General features: G+C 40.9%; 1 protein-coding gene across 1 annotated transcript in view; it reads left to right on the top strand.

The window, feature by feature from the left end:
* Nucleotides 1-17,235, top strand: part of adamts3 (ADAM metallopeptidase with thrombospondin type 1 motif, 3) — a 158,665-nt gene that overhangs the window by 79,040 nt on the left and 62,390 nt on the right. Inside the window, exon 8 of the mRNA XM_078251404.1 lies at nt 3,704-3,809. Coding sequence (XP_078107530.1) covers nt 3,704-3,809 — 106 coding nt within the window. The remainder of the gene's footprint in view (nt 1-3,703; nt 3,810-17,235) is intronic.

Raw genomic sequence — 17,235 nt, forward strand, 5'->3', positions numbered from 1 at the left:
ACGCAGCACACTTGGGCATGTCTCTCATTAACTGGCAATAATTAACATAACATACAAAAGTTATAACAAATGTAGTCTATATTAAGGACGTTCCATTTCTGGGATTGTTCAGGTGCCGCCGGAAATTCCGCCGGATGCCCCTCTTTTTAGGCCGGATGTCCATCACCTTCCGCTTTCTTTTTGTTGGCATTCTAAACTCCAGTTGATTTATGAGGACTATGGTTAACTGCTCCTCAGATCTCTGCACGGTAAATCCAGGCACATGTTCCACCAAAACAAGTTCCTTCTCAAGGCTATTTTGCAGATCCATTTTACTGATAAAATGTATGCTTTACATATCTCCTAAATTGTATTTTGAATAAATTTCTCTTATCATACATCTACAAAAAGGAAGAAAAGTATATTTCTAATACAAGTATTATATTTAATTCAGAACAGCCTTTTCCCCTCTGATATAAGGTAAAAAAAGAAAGAAAGAATGGTTTGTATGGGTAAAGCATTCTCCTCGTGCTAGCTGCAGGTGTGTAGCTGCGGTTATCTCAAATTAATACACAGAGAAGTGCCGTTTTTGATGAAACCAGAGAGAATAATCTTGAAGTACATACCTCATTCACCTTTAGTGCTTATGAAAATTTAAATATTCTCTGTTTTGTCGTAGATTGACTTGTAACTATACTATTATGATTTGTATTTTGAAGGATGGATTTCTGTCACCCTTCAATTCTGTGTGTCTTGACTTATATTTCCAGGCGCGCAGGAACCTATTTTTGACCAGGTTTGCTGAATAACAAAATAATGGATATCTGACGATTTCTCCCCCCAGGAAATGTTTTCTGCGACATATTCTTCTCTACAACTAACGTTCCAGTCAACTAGCCTCAGCCTGCTCGCTTCTCAGCGAGTCACGTCACTTGACTCACTTTCACTTTGACCTCTATAGCAGCTGTAACAGTTAATTTTTAGTAGGCTATATTCAAACCTATCCATAACCCTTTTTTGCTATTTGCCTCATTATTTGATATACAAAAATTTAAATAATGTCAGACAGCGAAATAGTAATTATTTAAAAAATATAAACTCCAGCTCCTGCCAGCAGGGGGTGCTGCAGCACCCTCAGCACCCCCCTTCCCGCGCCCTTGTATATTTCTCTCTTTTATCTTCCTGCCATTGTCTCAACCATACTTTTTCTTTAAAAATCAACGTTAACACTATTTTATCTCCTTTCTCTCATTCTCTCTACATTTTCTATACTTCTGTTCCCACTAATCTGTATTTCAAACTTCTCATATCCGATATTTCAGTCAGTTGTTTTGTTTGGCTCCCCTTTTAAAAACCTTAGGATTGCCGCCTCCCACGACAGTTGCAAGCTTTTTACAAAACAAAGTCTCAGAGAGTTATCGATGTCTACCAATTACAAGACATTTGGGCATTTTAGGCAAGAATTTTCTCTTTACACTATAGCAGCTGGACCCACAGAGATTCAGCCATTCTGTAAATGCAAGAGGGACAAATCTTTTTTGTTGTATTTTTTTTCACACCTACAAATTCCCAGAGTACATTACACACTTGGGAAAGTGTAACGCATGAAAAGTCAATTATGTCTGCAGTGGCACGGTGAGTGTTTGCCCTCTGGATGCTAGAGAGCAGGCACAGCCATTTCAGGGGTTTTCTTTGCTTTTCAATAGAGCTTTCTTTCTCTTTCATTCTTCATTCAATATAATGTTTTTTTTTTATTTTACTTCATTATCAATTGAGGTTCTTGTTGGTTTAAATTTTTTAGTTCAGTTTGTTCGCTTTGTATTTAATTTAGTTTCAACTCCAGTTTTTATATACAGTGTTATAGGTATAAAGTTTTAGGTGTGATACAGTCAAACATTGGTGATGATATTGACTATTCGACTAGACTGCAGAAACCCAACATGAATACTCTTAGTCTGTACAAAGAAACCAAAGTTAGAACTTTAAAAGATGAAACTTTTCAAAGCAAAAACTCTGGAGATAGGAGATATCCATTAATGCAAGAAGTTCCCTCAGACTGAGAAATGATGAAAAGATGGTTTAGATGTCTACATGATCAATGAATTCATTTTGAAGTCAGGACAGGCCATTATTAATGTCATTGTGCCAAATGTATATTGTGATGTGCTGTGCCAAAATCTATAATGTCAATCTTCACCTGGAAGTGTGTGGTTCACTTCTTGTAAAAGCTATCAATATTCTGTATTCATTATTTTGCAGCTACAGTAGGTGTGTTATCATCAGTAGCAAGTGGCAAAGCACAGAGCGAGAACTAAATGAGGATACATATTTATTCTATTTTTGGCACAGTTGAGGTTATTCATTGCTGATGTCTGTAGCTTCCATACTGTCAGTTACTAACTAGTCTATATCCTTTGTGTTCCACTTCCAGGATTGCTCCGGTGCTGCAGCAGAATGTCCGTTTTTGGATGTTCCGTTACCTTCCGCTTTTTTGTGTTGTAATTTTAAACTCCCTGGATTTCTGAGGACTATGGTAAACTGCTCCTCAGATCTCTGCAGGGTAAATCCAGACAGCTAGCTGGACTATCTGTCCAATCTGAGTTTTCTGTTGCACGACTAAAACAACCTTTGAACGCACACGTTCCACCACGACAAGTTCCTTCCCGAGGCTATTTTGCAGTGGCACCGTAGCTCCACTTAGCACCCCCCCCCCCTCACCCCAATAAACCAGAGCATGTTCCATCATCAATAGTTACTAACTGATATCAATAATGTGACGACCGATGCAACATCATGCAAATAAAGTACACCAGGAAGTATAGGACAGTTAAAAAATATGAATTTCCATGTTGTGATTAATAATCATGCAGCTGACAAATAATGCTTCCTTCCTTCAATTCTGAATCTTCCAGTGTGCGTCCAGGTTTGGCAATCACTTCCTGTGAAAGTTTTTTTGTAAAGCTCAAAACATTGAAAAATTACATTGAAAAAAAAAAAAACATCTCTCTCTGGAAACAATGTCCTGATTACTCTGACTAATCAACAGACTATAATGATTATATCCTTGGTGATAAGTATTTTCACTGAAAACTGTTGATAACAATGTCTGTTGATTAGTCAAAGTAACCATGATATTAATTTTAGAGATAGAAGCTGCTGTCATACTGGCAAATGCGTATTGTAGGAATCTTAGGAATAGTAGGAATAGTAGGAATATTTCTTTCATTTTTACAATTTGTATTTTTCGGAAAAATATAAAATCCACCTGAATCAATTGCTTCCACCTTACCCTTACACTTGTACACTTTTAAAAGCAATATACCTTCTCCACTTTCTGCACTGTTACAATTCCTATATGACATTCTTTCATATGCAACAACCCCATTTTTTTTTTTCAGTCAACATAACAAGAAAATGATATTGAACATATATTTTTTTTGCCAACAATATTCGCTCCTGGTAACTAAAGTGTGATTAAAGTTCTTGTAGTTATGTTTTTTTTCAGGGAAAGATTGTTGTCTTTGTTGGATATTGAAAAAGTCTACGCTGAGTGAAAGAGAGAAGAGAATGAAGGGAAATGAAAACAACCATCCGAGTACAAACATGAGGAATCATTTAATGTCAACATCTGGGCAGTTTTGTTAATTAAAAGAAAGTCAATTTGACTTTTCTTATTTATTAATCTCTTACAATAACCTTCATTCTTTCTCCTGCCGTTCTTTAGGTTATGCTCCAGTCACAGGAATGTGCCACCCAGTTCGGAGCTGCACCCTTAACCATGAAGACGGCTTCTCCTCAGCCTTCGTTGTGGCTCACGAGACCGGACATGTGTAGGTCCTTGTTTTATGTTCTTCCTTCTTTGTCTGTGTAAGTGTTTGGAGCTCCTAAACACACGTTCCACTTCTCAACGCGTTGTGATGCTACGGAAATTATTTAATTGTCCCACCACCGCCTCATATGTTAAGTGCAAATCTTCCTCGGGCTTTGTTGCCCTGTGATCTCTATGTTAACTGACATGGGGGACCTTTTAAGCAAATGGGCTTATTGAATTTCCTGGTTTGTTTATCAAGCACATGTCCAAAAACACACAGCACTCAGCCACTGTTTGTTATCACATCCCCGTTTTCTCTTTTCCAACCCTAGAATACATCTTACACTTATGCCACACTTCCTCCAACATATATCACTTTTGAAGTACTGATCTCAACAACACCACTCACTCTTAATTTCTCTTATACACAGACAGACAGAGACACAGAGACACAGACAGACAGAGACACAGACAGAGACACAGACACAGAGACACAGACAGACACAGACACAGACAGACACACACAGAGACACACAGACAGACACACACAGAGATACACAGAGACACACTGACAGACAGACAGAGAGACAGACACACACACAGACAGACACACACAGAGACACACAGACAGACAGACAGAGAGACACACACACACACACAGACAGACACACAGAGACACAGACAGACACACACAGACAGACACAGACAGACACACACACACACACACACACACACACACACACACACAGACACACAAACACAGCTGCATAATCCTTTACACCAGTAATATCAATAATTGTCAACTTCAAAGCAACTGCTTCTCCTTTCATTTGGCTGTAAACATCTTTAACTACAATACCAATGTTTCAACCACTAAGTTTCTGTTGAAATACTACGAGCACATTTGTTAAGTCACCTAAACCTATCATAGTATAATTATTTTAGTTAAGTTATTGTAACAATCACTTATTCCAAGACTAAACAATGTAAAATACATGTTTCAAAATGACTCTTTGAAGTGCTAAAGATGATCTCTTTGCTTCACTGTTTTCACATTACAAATTCAACAACAAATTATTTCCATAATTCCTATCCCATAATAAGAAGTGTAAATGAAGGCATTTTCCCCAACCATCGATGACGGAAACAAACTTTTATTGCAACATTAAGGTTTTGTCTACTCAAATACTGTAAAAAACAAAAATACACTAACAGAACTGAAAGAAAATTGATTACTGTAAATACTGTAACAGTTTTCTGTAGTACACACTTCACTAATCTCAATTTAGTCTTCTGGATTTGGCCATAAATTCTCGTCCACATCACAGTGTATGTTTTCATAGTTGATGCATCTTGGGAAAAATCTTCTTGAATGTCGAATCCAAGCCTGACATTGATCAGCAGTGATGTCATCACAAGCCTCATCCACACTGTTGTATTGTACACACTGTAATCATTTAAGCGGTCCTTTGTGGCCCTGATGGTTTGAGCACTACCTTAAGTTATCAACATTAAGGTTGTGGGTTCAAATCCCACCGAGGTCACATAAAAATCTCCCACCTCAGGATGGTGATTCTGAAGTTTTGCATCGGACTACGTATATCAGTATATCAGTTTACTATAATAATTAATTATGCAATTTGCAATGAGTAGAAGAAAGTAGAACTCATTTTTGATTCTGAAAGAAGCACACCAAATACACCAGATTTGGATCGAACTGTGGATGGAGTGTTGGTGTGTATTGCTTTGCCAGACCTTATTCCACAGCACTGCGGTGTAAGGTCACGCTCTACCACACATACAGCACATCCCAGGATAGAAGAAAAAAAAAAAACCTGGGTTGTTTCATTTCTTTAAACCAATCACAATCGTCTTGGGTGGCGCTAAGCTCCTGACGCAGAGACGCTGGTTTTGCAAAATGGTTTTGAGAAGGTACTGTTTTGGTGGAACATTTGCACAAAATTGACTGTGCACAAAATAATATGAGCTTTTTAAATTAGCTGGATACATGGTTTATTGTAATTTGCTCTTACCAATGTATTGCTGTGTGTAATGTTACTTCGTCCACAGCAAACCTGCCTCAATAGGTCCCAAAACTTTCCAGTTAGATAATAAATGGCGTAACGTTAAACATATATATTTTTTTATAAATCTTTACAATCATTCCAAGAAAGAACCAAGCAATCCTGCCTTTTTGCATGATCCAACTTTTCTCTCAAAACTTGCCAAGTGTGTAGCTTGCTAGCTCGAAGTTTGTTGTTGTTTCTTAAAGCGAACAGAGTTTTAGACCGGCAGCACACAGAGTGGAAGGCAAGGCACAGACCAAGAAAGCTGTAAACACAGGCAGAGTCAGTCTTGCTGCTAATTTGTATTTGTGGCCAACCGCTGAATTGCAACGAAAAAATCACCAACAGCCTAAAAAGCATTTTCCTTATAGACACTGTAGACCTTCTATAAAAAAAGAAGTCTGTAAAACTGGACACCTCCAACTGCAAAATAATAGAATAGAATAGAATAGAATAGTTTATTTGTCATTGCTTTACAGACAATGAAAAGCAGTTTAGCAGCTCCGCATTGACGGCATAACACCACATTAAAAACACAAAGCCATGCCAGAATAAAATACATAAAAAGATATAAGTTAAAAAGTTGCATTAAGGATTAGGGTAGAAAACCCCTTTTCCCATAAAGACACACACATAATTAAAAGTTCCACAGAACAAATTCCAGTCCTGCTCCTAAACTTAGCAAAGTGCATACAGTGCAAACAGACAGACAAACCGGCACCACACACAAACAGAACAGTCCCAGGTTTAATAGCAGTTCTTTTTCAGTGGCCATTTGGTGTTATGGAGTTAACAGCTTTTGGATAGAAGCTGTTTTTTGATTTGGACTTGATGGATCTGAATCTCCTACCAGAGGGCAGTGGAGAGAACAGAGAGTGACCAGGGTGTGTAATGTCCTTGAAAATACAACTGGCTTTATTCTGCAGTCTACCATTGTAGATGTCTGTGAGTGAAGGCAATGGTGCTCCAATGACGTGCAGGTCCTTCCTATTATTTTCTGTGCAGCTGGAGAACCACACATTGCGGTAATAAGTTAGTATGCTCTCTATTACTGACCGGTAAAAGTTGGTCAGCAGGTGGAGAGGGAGGTCAGCGAGTTTTAGCTTCCCTAGAAAGTAGAGCCTCTGTTGTGCCTTTCCCACCTGGTGAGAGATGTGCGTAGTCCAGGTGAGGTCAGCTGAGATGTGCACACCAAGGAATTTAAAGCTCTCCACCCTCTCTACTTCCTCACGATGAATGGAGAGGGCCGAGTGCTCAGTGTGCCTTGATCTCCTAAAGTCCATTATGATTTTCTTGGTTTTGGAAGTATTTAAGTCTAGGTTATTTTGAAGACACCAGTTTGTCAAATGCTGAACCTCCTCTCTGTAGGCTACTTCATTGTTGTTAGATACCAGGCCTACTATGGTGGTGTTGACAATGGTGTTATTAGGGTGAATGGGAGAGCAGTCGTGTGTAAATATGGAATAAAGGAGGGGGCTGAGGACGCAGCCCTGAGGTGTGCCTGTGTTGAGTATGAGGGTGGATGATGAATGCTTCCCCATCTGTACATTCTGTGGTCTGTTACTGAGGAAGTCCAAGATCCACCTGCACAGTGAACTCCCCAGGCCAAGGTTACTCATTTTTTGTACCAGTTTCTGGGGAATGACAGTATTAAAAGCGGAGCTAAAATCCACAAACAACATCCTTACATAGGTGTTGTCATTGTCTAAGTGTGTGAGGGCTGTGTGGAGGGCTGTGATGATAGCATCCTCTGTTGATCTCTTTGCTTTGTATGCAAACTGGTGTTAGTCATGACCAGCAGGGATGCCAGATTTGATATGGGAGAGGGTGAGTCTCTCAAAGCACTTAGTGATAACTGGTGTTAATGCAACCGGGCAGTAATTATTGAGGCATTTAACTGTGTTCTCCTTCGGCACTGGGGTTATTGTAGCTGATTTCATGCAAGTGGGGACTGCAGCTTGCTGTAGCGAGAGGTTAAAAATGGTGGTAAAAACCTCTGTCAGCTGGACTGCGCAGTCCTTAAGGATTCTTCCGGTGACACCCTGTGGGCCAGCTGCCTTCCTCGGGTTAACTCCACGCAGGGCGGACCTGACCTGATGTTGTGATGTTGGGTCAACTGCAGAGGGTCATCCTTCTCTGGTAGTGCTGGCTGGGTGCAGATCCTCCTGCTCCGTTGGTCAAAACGGGAGAAGAACTGGTTCAAGCATACTATATGTGGTGTCATTGTTTGTGAAACTGTCCATGTAGCCAGTAAGAGTTTTAATTCCCTGCCACATTTCTTTGGAGTTAGTGGAAAAGTGTTCCTCTATTTGCTGTTTATACTTGCACTTGGCCTCTTTGATGCCTTGTCTCAGATTATAGCGAGACTCTTTGTAGGTCTGCAGGTTCCCAGATCTGAAGGCCACATCTCGGCATTTGAGTAGATACCTCAGCTTGCTGTTGATCCAGGGTTTTTGATTTGGGAATGTTTTAACCTGTTTGTTCCAGTCACTTCCTCAGCACAGAAGTTTATGTGTGAGAGGACAGCAAGAGTATGTTCTTTCAAGTCTGACCCCTCTCTAAAAACTTCCCAGTCTGTGTCCTCAAAACAGTCTTGCAAGGTTGAGGTAGCCTCCTTAGTCCAGATCCTCACTGTTTCAATGGATGGCCTCTGTCTGCAGCTGAGTGGCTTATATGCTGGTGTCAGGGCAATAGACAAGTGATCTGAGAGACCTAGATGTGGCAGAGGGCTGGCTTTGTATGCTTGTGAAATGTTGCAGTATACTTTATCTAATGTGTTGCTTTCTTTGGTTGGAAAGTTTACATACTTATACAATTTGGGCAACACAGTTTTAAGATTGGCGTGGTTAAAATCTCCTGCAACTATGACAACACTGTCCGGTTGTGTTGACAAATGCTGGCTAATGGCGTGTTGTAACTTCTCCATAGCTAGTTTGGCATGCGGTGGTACATAAACAGCCAATATTATAACCAAGTAAATTCCCTGGGCAAATAGAAGGGTCTGCAGTGTAACATCAGATATTCTATATCTGAAGAGCAGTGGGTGTCTTTAACTGTGGCATTTGCACACCAGGTTGTTAGTGAAGATACAAAGTCTGCCTCCTCTGCTCTTACCAGAGAGAATGTTCCTATCGGCTCTAAAGACGGTGCGGCCCGCAAGCTCGATAGCAGCGTCTGGGATGTTTTGATCCAGCCAGGTCTCTGTTATTACAAGTACGCAATAGTCCATGCTGTACGCGGCAGTTCGCATCCTTAGCTCATCCATCTTATTGTTGAGTGACCAATAGTTAGCCAAAAAGAGACTGGGGATTGCTGGTTTGTGGGGGTTAGCCTTACGTTTGGCCCGTAGTCCTCCTCTCTTTCCCTGCTTCTGCTTCCTGTACCTGCGGCACCTGCCTCTCCTTAGCGGGGGGATGGTAGTCTCCCCACTCACCAGTGAACGCCGGATCTCTGGAGGAATGAAGTTCCAGTTGTATTTGTCCTGAGTGCAGTTATCCGCCACTAGAAGCAGCTTGGCTCGATTGTATCATACAGTAGCAACCACTCTTACACACACACTCACAAAACACACTGTCAAAATAAAGTAGCCGTCCAAGCTGTGGGAGCGCCGGGCCACTGCATCTGCCCGCGCCGCCATCTTGACTTTAAGTCATTATTACTACTACTATTGTGTTATTGAGTATTTAATATTTGTACAACCTAGAAATTCTATTTTCTACAGAGCCCCGAAGGATGGAATGTATACAACGTGAGCATATGTCTCTCACTGTATGTGGTCTGCTAAAATGCATTCAAAATTATAATATTGACTGAAGCCAAAGCAGACAGTCAGAGAGACTTCAAATAGGCTAAAGCGACCAAAAATGAGCGGAACTTCTATAAAGCTCCGTAAAGCAGAGCTATAGATTCTCTGGTAATTCAGTGTTGGTTCATCGCCACATGCAAAATATTGATTATAGAATGTATGGCTCAGAAGGAATGGAAGAAGAAAAGTATTGCAAGGTAACTCAAAACATATTGTGAGGTAACGCAAAACGTATTGCGAGGGAACGCAGTATATAGGGAGAGAACGCAAAACTTATTGCGAGGGAACACAAAGTAGTCCCCCAGAAAAATCTTGCCGTGACCCTTTGGGGGCTCCGTAATTTTCCAATCCTCCAGCTGCCTGAGACGTAAAGATACATTTGTGATATATCCCCAAAGTCCTTTTTTCTTATTTTAATAATTAAAAATTAACAATACATTTAAAAAAAGATCAAGGCTCATAATTTAGGGAAAGGCTGGAAAGCTCCATACGTTCAACATTTAAAATGTTCGGATCCAGTAGAACCTACTGGTTGTGTTAAGTTCCTCCCTGCAGCTGGTGTTAAGACAGGGAAGAAACTAACACAACAAATACAAGTTTAGATTTTTTGAAGAGTTTAGCATTTTGAAATTGAAATGACCTGAAAAGAGAAACAGGATATTGGTGTAGATAAATTAGAAGCTGTCCTTTAGCAGGAGCAGCAGCTGTTCTGAGACAGCAAGGATCCATCCTGCTAAAATGTCCTTGAGCAAGACTCCTCCCAACTTCACAGTGAACAGACAGGTTTCATCTTCAGGGATCAATAGACTTTCCCACGCACACACGCACGCATGCACGCACGCACACACACACACACACACATACACATACACACAAAATTCTGAGACAACTCTTAGAATTAAATTTCAAGATTAAAGCCTCGTAACGTATAAAGAAAAGAATCTTGAGGCCACCACTAAGCCTCTAAACTGAAGGACAGCTAAGAGGAGGAAGGATCTTACGTTCGTCCTAAACTGAGTAGATCAATGGCTGCATGAGGCAGAGACAGAAAAAAAGACCTTACGTAAATGCTGTTAGTGAAGATTGTGCAGTGAATATGTTTGTTGCTGTCACAGTTTTAGACATGAAAAGGAGGACCTAAAAGCAGGAGATTGGTCCAGCAGGTTGGCAAAACAAAAAAAGTGAGCTTTAATAAACATAAGGCTGAATCCAAAAACCCCAGAACACTAGAAACACAATCAGACATGTGGGAAAACACACAAGGCAGGAAGTAAAACAAGACAAGACAAATGAAAAGAAACTACAGGAAACTAAACAATACCCAGGATCATGAGAGTGGCTGATTTTGATCACAGATGTGTTTGCATTTCTTACTCAATAATCTGTGTTTTTTTTCCCAATATTAGGTATTTTGGAGTTTCTAATAGGACATATCTCAATATCATCAACAGCCCTGTTGTTTAGGAAGACTGAGGATCATAACTGTATCAGTTTACCACATGTTACTGTCTGTGTGACTTTAGAGAAGAGGTCCCAAACTCACATTACCAGGGGGCCACTGGCCAGGTTGATCTCTGCTACGGAGGGCACGTGTAGCCTGATAATCACACTGAATTGCCATTTTGTTTCACTTTATTAATATGGGGGTGCAACACCTTTGAATGCCACTTTGAGAGTTGTTATTTCCGTAAATTGGCTTATGGCAACATTTATATCTGCCTCAATCTAATCCACACTTTTTGTGTCTCCATATCCATTGGCCAAATTCTCTGGGCGGGCAAAGCAGAGAAAGGGGAGGTAACCTTTCCCCTTATGACGTCATAATGGGAAGATTGAAGATTGGCCCATCTGAGCTTTCATTTTCTCAAAGGCGGAGCAGGATACCCAGGGCTTGGTTTACACCTATCACCATTTCTATCCACTGGGGGACCATAGGCAGGCTAGGGGAACTCATATTAATGTTAAAAAACCTCATAAAGTGAAATGTTCATGCCATGGGACCTTTAATTAAAAAGTGTGGTACTTTGGCTCCGCTCCAGCTCTGTGTCTGTCCCTCTGCTCCGGTTTCACTCACCACTGAGTCTGACTTAGTGTCCCGCCTGTAACAATAGGAACTATAGTTAGGAACTATTGTTTAGTTCAGTGGGACACACTGACATGTTTTGTTGAGACACCGCCTGTGTAACCGGACCGAGCAGAATGTACCAAGAACGAGAACGCTATCGTTTCTTCACGAGAAACCAGGGCGCCAGTGAAAATATAGACAGTTATGTCACTGAACTGAGACTGCTGGCCAAAACATGCAACTTTGGGACTTTGAGAGACTCGCTCATTCGTGATAGGATTGTGTGTGGTGGTAACAACACGATCATGTGAGAAAGACTGCGGGAGAAAAACTTGACACTTGACACATGTAGAGCCGCAGAGCTCACCAAGGAGAACGTTAAAACCATCACAGGGCCGATGGTTGAAGAGGTGCATGCCGTTCAAGGAGCACAGTTCCAGTGGTAAGGTAACAACACAGTGGAGTGTAAATTCTGCAGAAGAACACATGAAAGAAACAAACAGAAATGTCCGGCGTTCGGAAAGAAGTGTGCAAAGTGTGGCAGAGAGAACCACTTTGCAGCCAAAGCTAAGGACTCGTCTTATTTATTTATGGGCTTACTGGAGGAGCTTTGGACCTTAGCCAAAAAGACATATGACCCTCCCTGCCAGGTAGTAAAAAATTTCTATGACCTCTTCCAAACGTATACGTTCCTCCTCAGCACTTATCAATACATTCTGTACTGGTTTGCGCTTGGCAAATACATACAGATTCCCATTGTTTTTTTACAGCCATGACATACATGACTACACCTCTGCATTCTCATCTGATGCATCACACTCCTCTGTTATGGTGTGGTGGCCATTTCAGTAGATTTACTCACTAACATTGTTGTGGAAACACAATAAGTATGGAAACTAAATGCACAGTTCCTGCATTACTGCATTACTTCAAATACTAAGCTACTCCTCTAGTAAACTAGTATTCACAAGGAATAAAACAATAACATATTGAGACCATTCAGCAAGGCACTCTGCAACATTCAACACACAAATTGGTTGCTATGGACTCGTCACTAGCTTCATCCACTTCACAAGAACAAAGTGAATGAACGTATTAAAGTCCACCACACAAACCCGCAATCAATTAGTAAGCTGACATCAAATGTGGCATTTAGGAAACTCCTTATTGCAACCTTGGCACAGTAAGATGTCCAGACATAGTACAACAGTCATTTTCGTTTTTTACGTCCCATGCTCCCATCGTCAGCCAGGAAATACTTTTTACTAAAGCACTATATGAAATCAGATGCATACCTACCACCATTTAGTTGTTTGTGTTATTTAAGATATTATAAAATATCTGATCATGTCAGACGTAATTATTCTACTCATTTTTTAAACAATGCAATTATCCGCTTCAGCCACCATGCAGGGGCAGCGCCCTGCCCCAGAGCAACTCATGGGTCAGACCTTATCTGTAGCCAAGGAGGCCGAGACTAAGAGCTACATGGAAAAATATGCACCAAACAAGCCACTTTGAAATGTTGCTGTTTCATGAATACAAAAGTTGGGTGACCCCCCCCCCGGACTGAAAAATGTTGGATGACCCTCCCCTCAACAAAGAATAAAAAGACATGACCCTCCCCTATTTTCCTCTGGTGGTCCATTCCATAAATACCGAATGGTCCCTAAACCAGACGAAAGGAGGAAGAAAAATGTGAGTACAATAGCAACAGAATATGTGAGTGATGAATATGAAGATATAACATATATCACTGTGACAGACACTGAGATAGTGGATGCAGTGGAGACAGACTCAGGCAAAGATGCAGACCCAGAGAGAGTACAGGATGTGAAAGAGAGCAACACCGTTAAAGACGACACTCAGCTTCTGTATGCTGGCATGCTATAAGGCAAAGACATGGTCAAATTCCAAATAAACTGTGGTGCTAGTTGCAACATCATCCCCATTAACCTGCTGAATCCAGACACCGAGCTGGAACACACTAAAAGTGTACTATTTATGTACAACAAAAGCAAGCTGAGGCCAATGGGGAAATGTAACATTAAAATAAGAAATCCAAGAAATTACAAGCAATATCGCTTGGAGTTCAAGTGGTAAATATGGACGGTGTAGTGCCTCTGCTGGGTAGGAAAGCCTTAAAGTACACCATGAGAATATCATGACAATAGACAGTATAATCAAAGCAGGAAAACCTACAACAGGGTGGACAATGGAACAAATCAAAACAAGTTATGCTGACGTGTTCACTGGAGATGGCTGTCTTGGAGGAAAATACAAAATGGAGGTGGACAGCACAGTGAAGCCGGTGTAGCTGCCAAAGAGACGGGTTCCAGTGGCCCTGATGAAACCACTGAAGGAAGAGCTTAGAGACCTGCAACACAGAGGGATAATCACTCCTGTAGAATGTAGCAAAGACTGGATCAGTGCTATGGTGGCAGTACAGAAACAGAATGGCAAGCCAACAGTCTGTATTGATCCCAAACCCTTGAACAAAGCACTAAAGCACAGTCACTTCCCACTTCCAACCATTGGGGAAATCTTACCAGACTTGTCGAAAGCTAAAGTGTTCACAATGTGTGATGTCAAGTGGATTCTAGCATGTACAGCTGGAGGAGGATTTCAGCTATTTGACGACATTTGCCACTCCATTCGGACGGTGAAGATGGCTGAGGATGCCGATGGGGATATGTCCGGCCCCTGAAATATTCCAGAGAAAGCTGATAATGTACCTGGTCTGTACATTATTGCGGATGACATCCTGATCACAGGACAAGGGGAGACACAAGAGGAAGCGGAATGGGATCACGATAAAAAAACTGAAACAGTTTCTCGACAGATGCAGGGAAAAGAACATAAAACTAAATGCAGAAAAATTCAGACTGAGAAAGAAGGAGACCACATACATTGGACAGATGGAGTCAAAGCGGATCCTGAAAAAGTGCGTGTCGGACAGATGGCGGCACCGACGGATGTAAAAGCAGTACAGAGGCTTATAGGTATGGTTAATTACCTCACCAAGTTTTGCCCTCACCTCTCAGACCAATGCAAGGTATTGAGAGACCTGACACACAAAGACAGTGAGTGGACATGGACAACAGAGCATGAGGAGGCATTCCTCAACCTGAAAGAGACATGTTACTGGCCGACACTCTCAGCATATCTTTCTGAGAGTACACCTGTGGAAGCTGATCTAGAGACTGTCAACATGGTGCAACACTTACCAATCTCCTCAGACAGACTACATGACATAAGGTCTGCCACAGAAAAAGACAATACATTGCAGCTTCTCATTAAAACAATGAGCCGGAGAGGCCTTACTTCTCATTACAAGGAGAATTAAGCCACAAAGATGGAATAGTCTTCACTAGCCAATTACACTCATCACATCTGGGTGTTGAAGGATGCCTACGTAGAGCTAGAGAGTGTGTCTACTGGCTGGGCATGAACGACCAGATCAAGAAGTATATAGCCAAGTGTGGTATCATGCAGATAATTAAATTGATATGCTGATGTTTACATGCACCTGGCACTTGAAAAGTAAACAAGCACAAAAGTTATGGTTTACATATGTTGATATGGTTTTGTTGTGACACCGCCTGTGTAACCGGACCGAGCAGAATGTACCGTACACGCCAAAGTTTATAACCCAGTGGGGTGAAACAGTAAGAAGAGTGTACCCTTCTTTTGATTAAGTAAGTAACCTTAACACCGCCCACAACACTATCTGACTATCTTTTACTGCATTATGTTGAAAGTTTCTAATTTATTAAATAATTGCTTAAAACATTTAAACAAAGTTTTGTGTTGGAGTTTGTAACATTCCAAAATCTTAATTTTATATCATAATCGGGTAGCGGTAAAGTGAGCAGAAGACAGACAGGGTGAAGAGACGCCCTGAGAAAAACAAAGAGAAAGTCATGAACAATGTGTCAGACGCTCTCACCCACACATCACACTGAATTAAAAGCCAGGTTGAGTCATGAGTGCATAGTTGATCCTTTTATTGTGAAAAAGACAGTCTGTCAATCCATTTTTTTATTGATACATTTTTTTTGGGACATGAAAACTCATACGAGGTACAATTTTAGTGAGAAGTGATATATGGATTTATTGGACGACATAGAGGTTATGAACCACACAACCTAAAACCAACCCCATTATTTTATGTATCACAGCTCCTGAGGTTACCATGGCCATTTACAACATAACAGCCAGTGATGCACAAGGGCTGAGCTGCGCCTGAAAAAACTAGTTAGTTAGTTTCTCTGGTGAGTTTTCTGTTGCACGACTAAAACAACTTTTGAACGCATGTTCCCAGGGGCGGTTCTACATTGACCTAAACCTTCGAGCGCCCCCCCCCCTCCCAACAACATAAGTGAAAGAGAAAATTATATTTCTCAATTGCCCAAATCCTTCATTAGAGCATTTAAAAAAAAAACACACACACACTTAAGAGAATCCAGTTATTTAACTATTGCAATTACAACAGGAAACATACTTTTTAAGGTGAACAATCTCCACAATGAACACAATTCTGCACAAAATATGACAGTATAGTTTATCAGAACTTAAAATAAATATACACTATATACATAAATGTGCCAACAATATATACAATAATAAAAAATTTAACAAGATTAATAAAACGGTATACTCCTCATGAATCATAAAACAAGCTCTCTCTCTCTCTCTCTCTCTCTCTATATATATATATATATATATATATATATATATATATATATATATATATATATATATATATATATATATTTTTTTTTTTTTTATCATTTCAAGAGATCCTGTGCTTTAATTTGAAGAGGTCTATCATGAGTTGTTGTCTGTCTAAGCAGATAGAAAAGCTACAATTCTCGTTAAGAAAGTTTGCATGATGTGCAACGTTTATATAGGCTACTAACCTACTAACTAACTTTATCAAGGGGCAATGTGTTTTAAGGGGAGTTGTGCTTACCGCAGGTTCGACCCTCACTCCCTCATCTCTGTCTCTCTCCTCCTGAGTCTCGACACCAGCACCACTATAATCAGCCACGGGAGCTGATGAAGGTCCTGCTACTGCTGAAAACATTTCTTTTCGCTTTTTTCTTTTATTTGAGCTGCTTGGGTAACTTTGTTTCATTTTCGCGTTTACACCATTGACATAAACTCGTCTTGCTCCGTCTCTGTGTACTTCCGAGTTCTCCTGTCACTGTGTGATAATCTTTCGCGCCGGGCGCCGCACCGTTACGGATTAGTCCATTTCATTGTGAAAGTAGGGGGTGCAAGCAGGGCGCCGATTTGCCAATTTCCCACACAGTGAAATGGTAGATAACAGAAAACCGCTTCGCGGCACGGAGGTGAACTGTTCTCCGCGCGCCCCTCCCTTTTTCCCCTTCTCACACACAGCTTCTGTGCACAGCACTTCCAACAAGCAGGGGCGCCTGCAGATGCAGGGGGCGCCAATCTGCCAATTCCCCACACAGTGAAATGATAGATAGTGTGATAGTGC

The sequence above is a fragment of the Sander vitreus genome, chromosome 5 (assembly GCF_031162955.1).
Source record: "Sander vitreus isolate 19-12246 chromosome 5, sanVit1, whole genome shotgun sequence".
Lineage (NCBI taxonomy): Eukaryota > Metazoa > Chordata > Actinopteri > Perciformes > Percidae > Sander > Sander vitreus.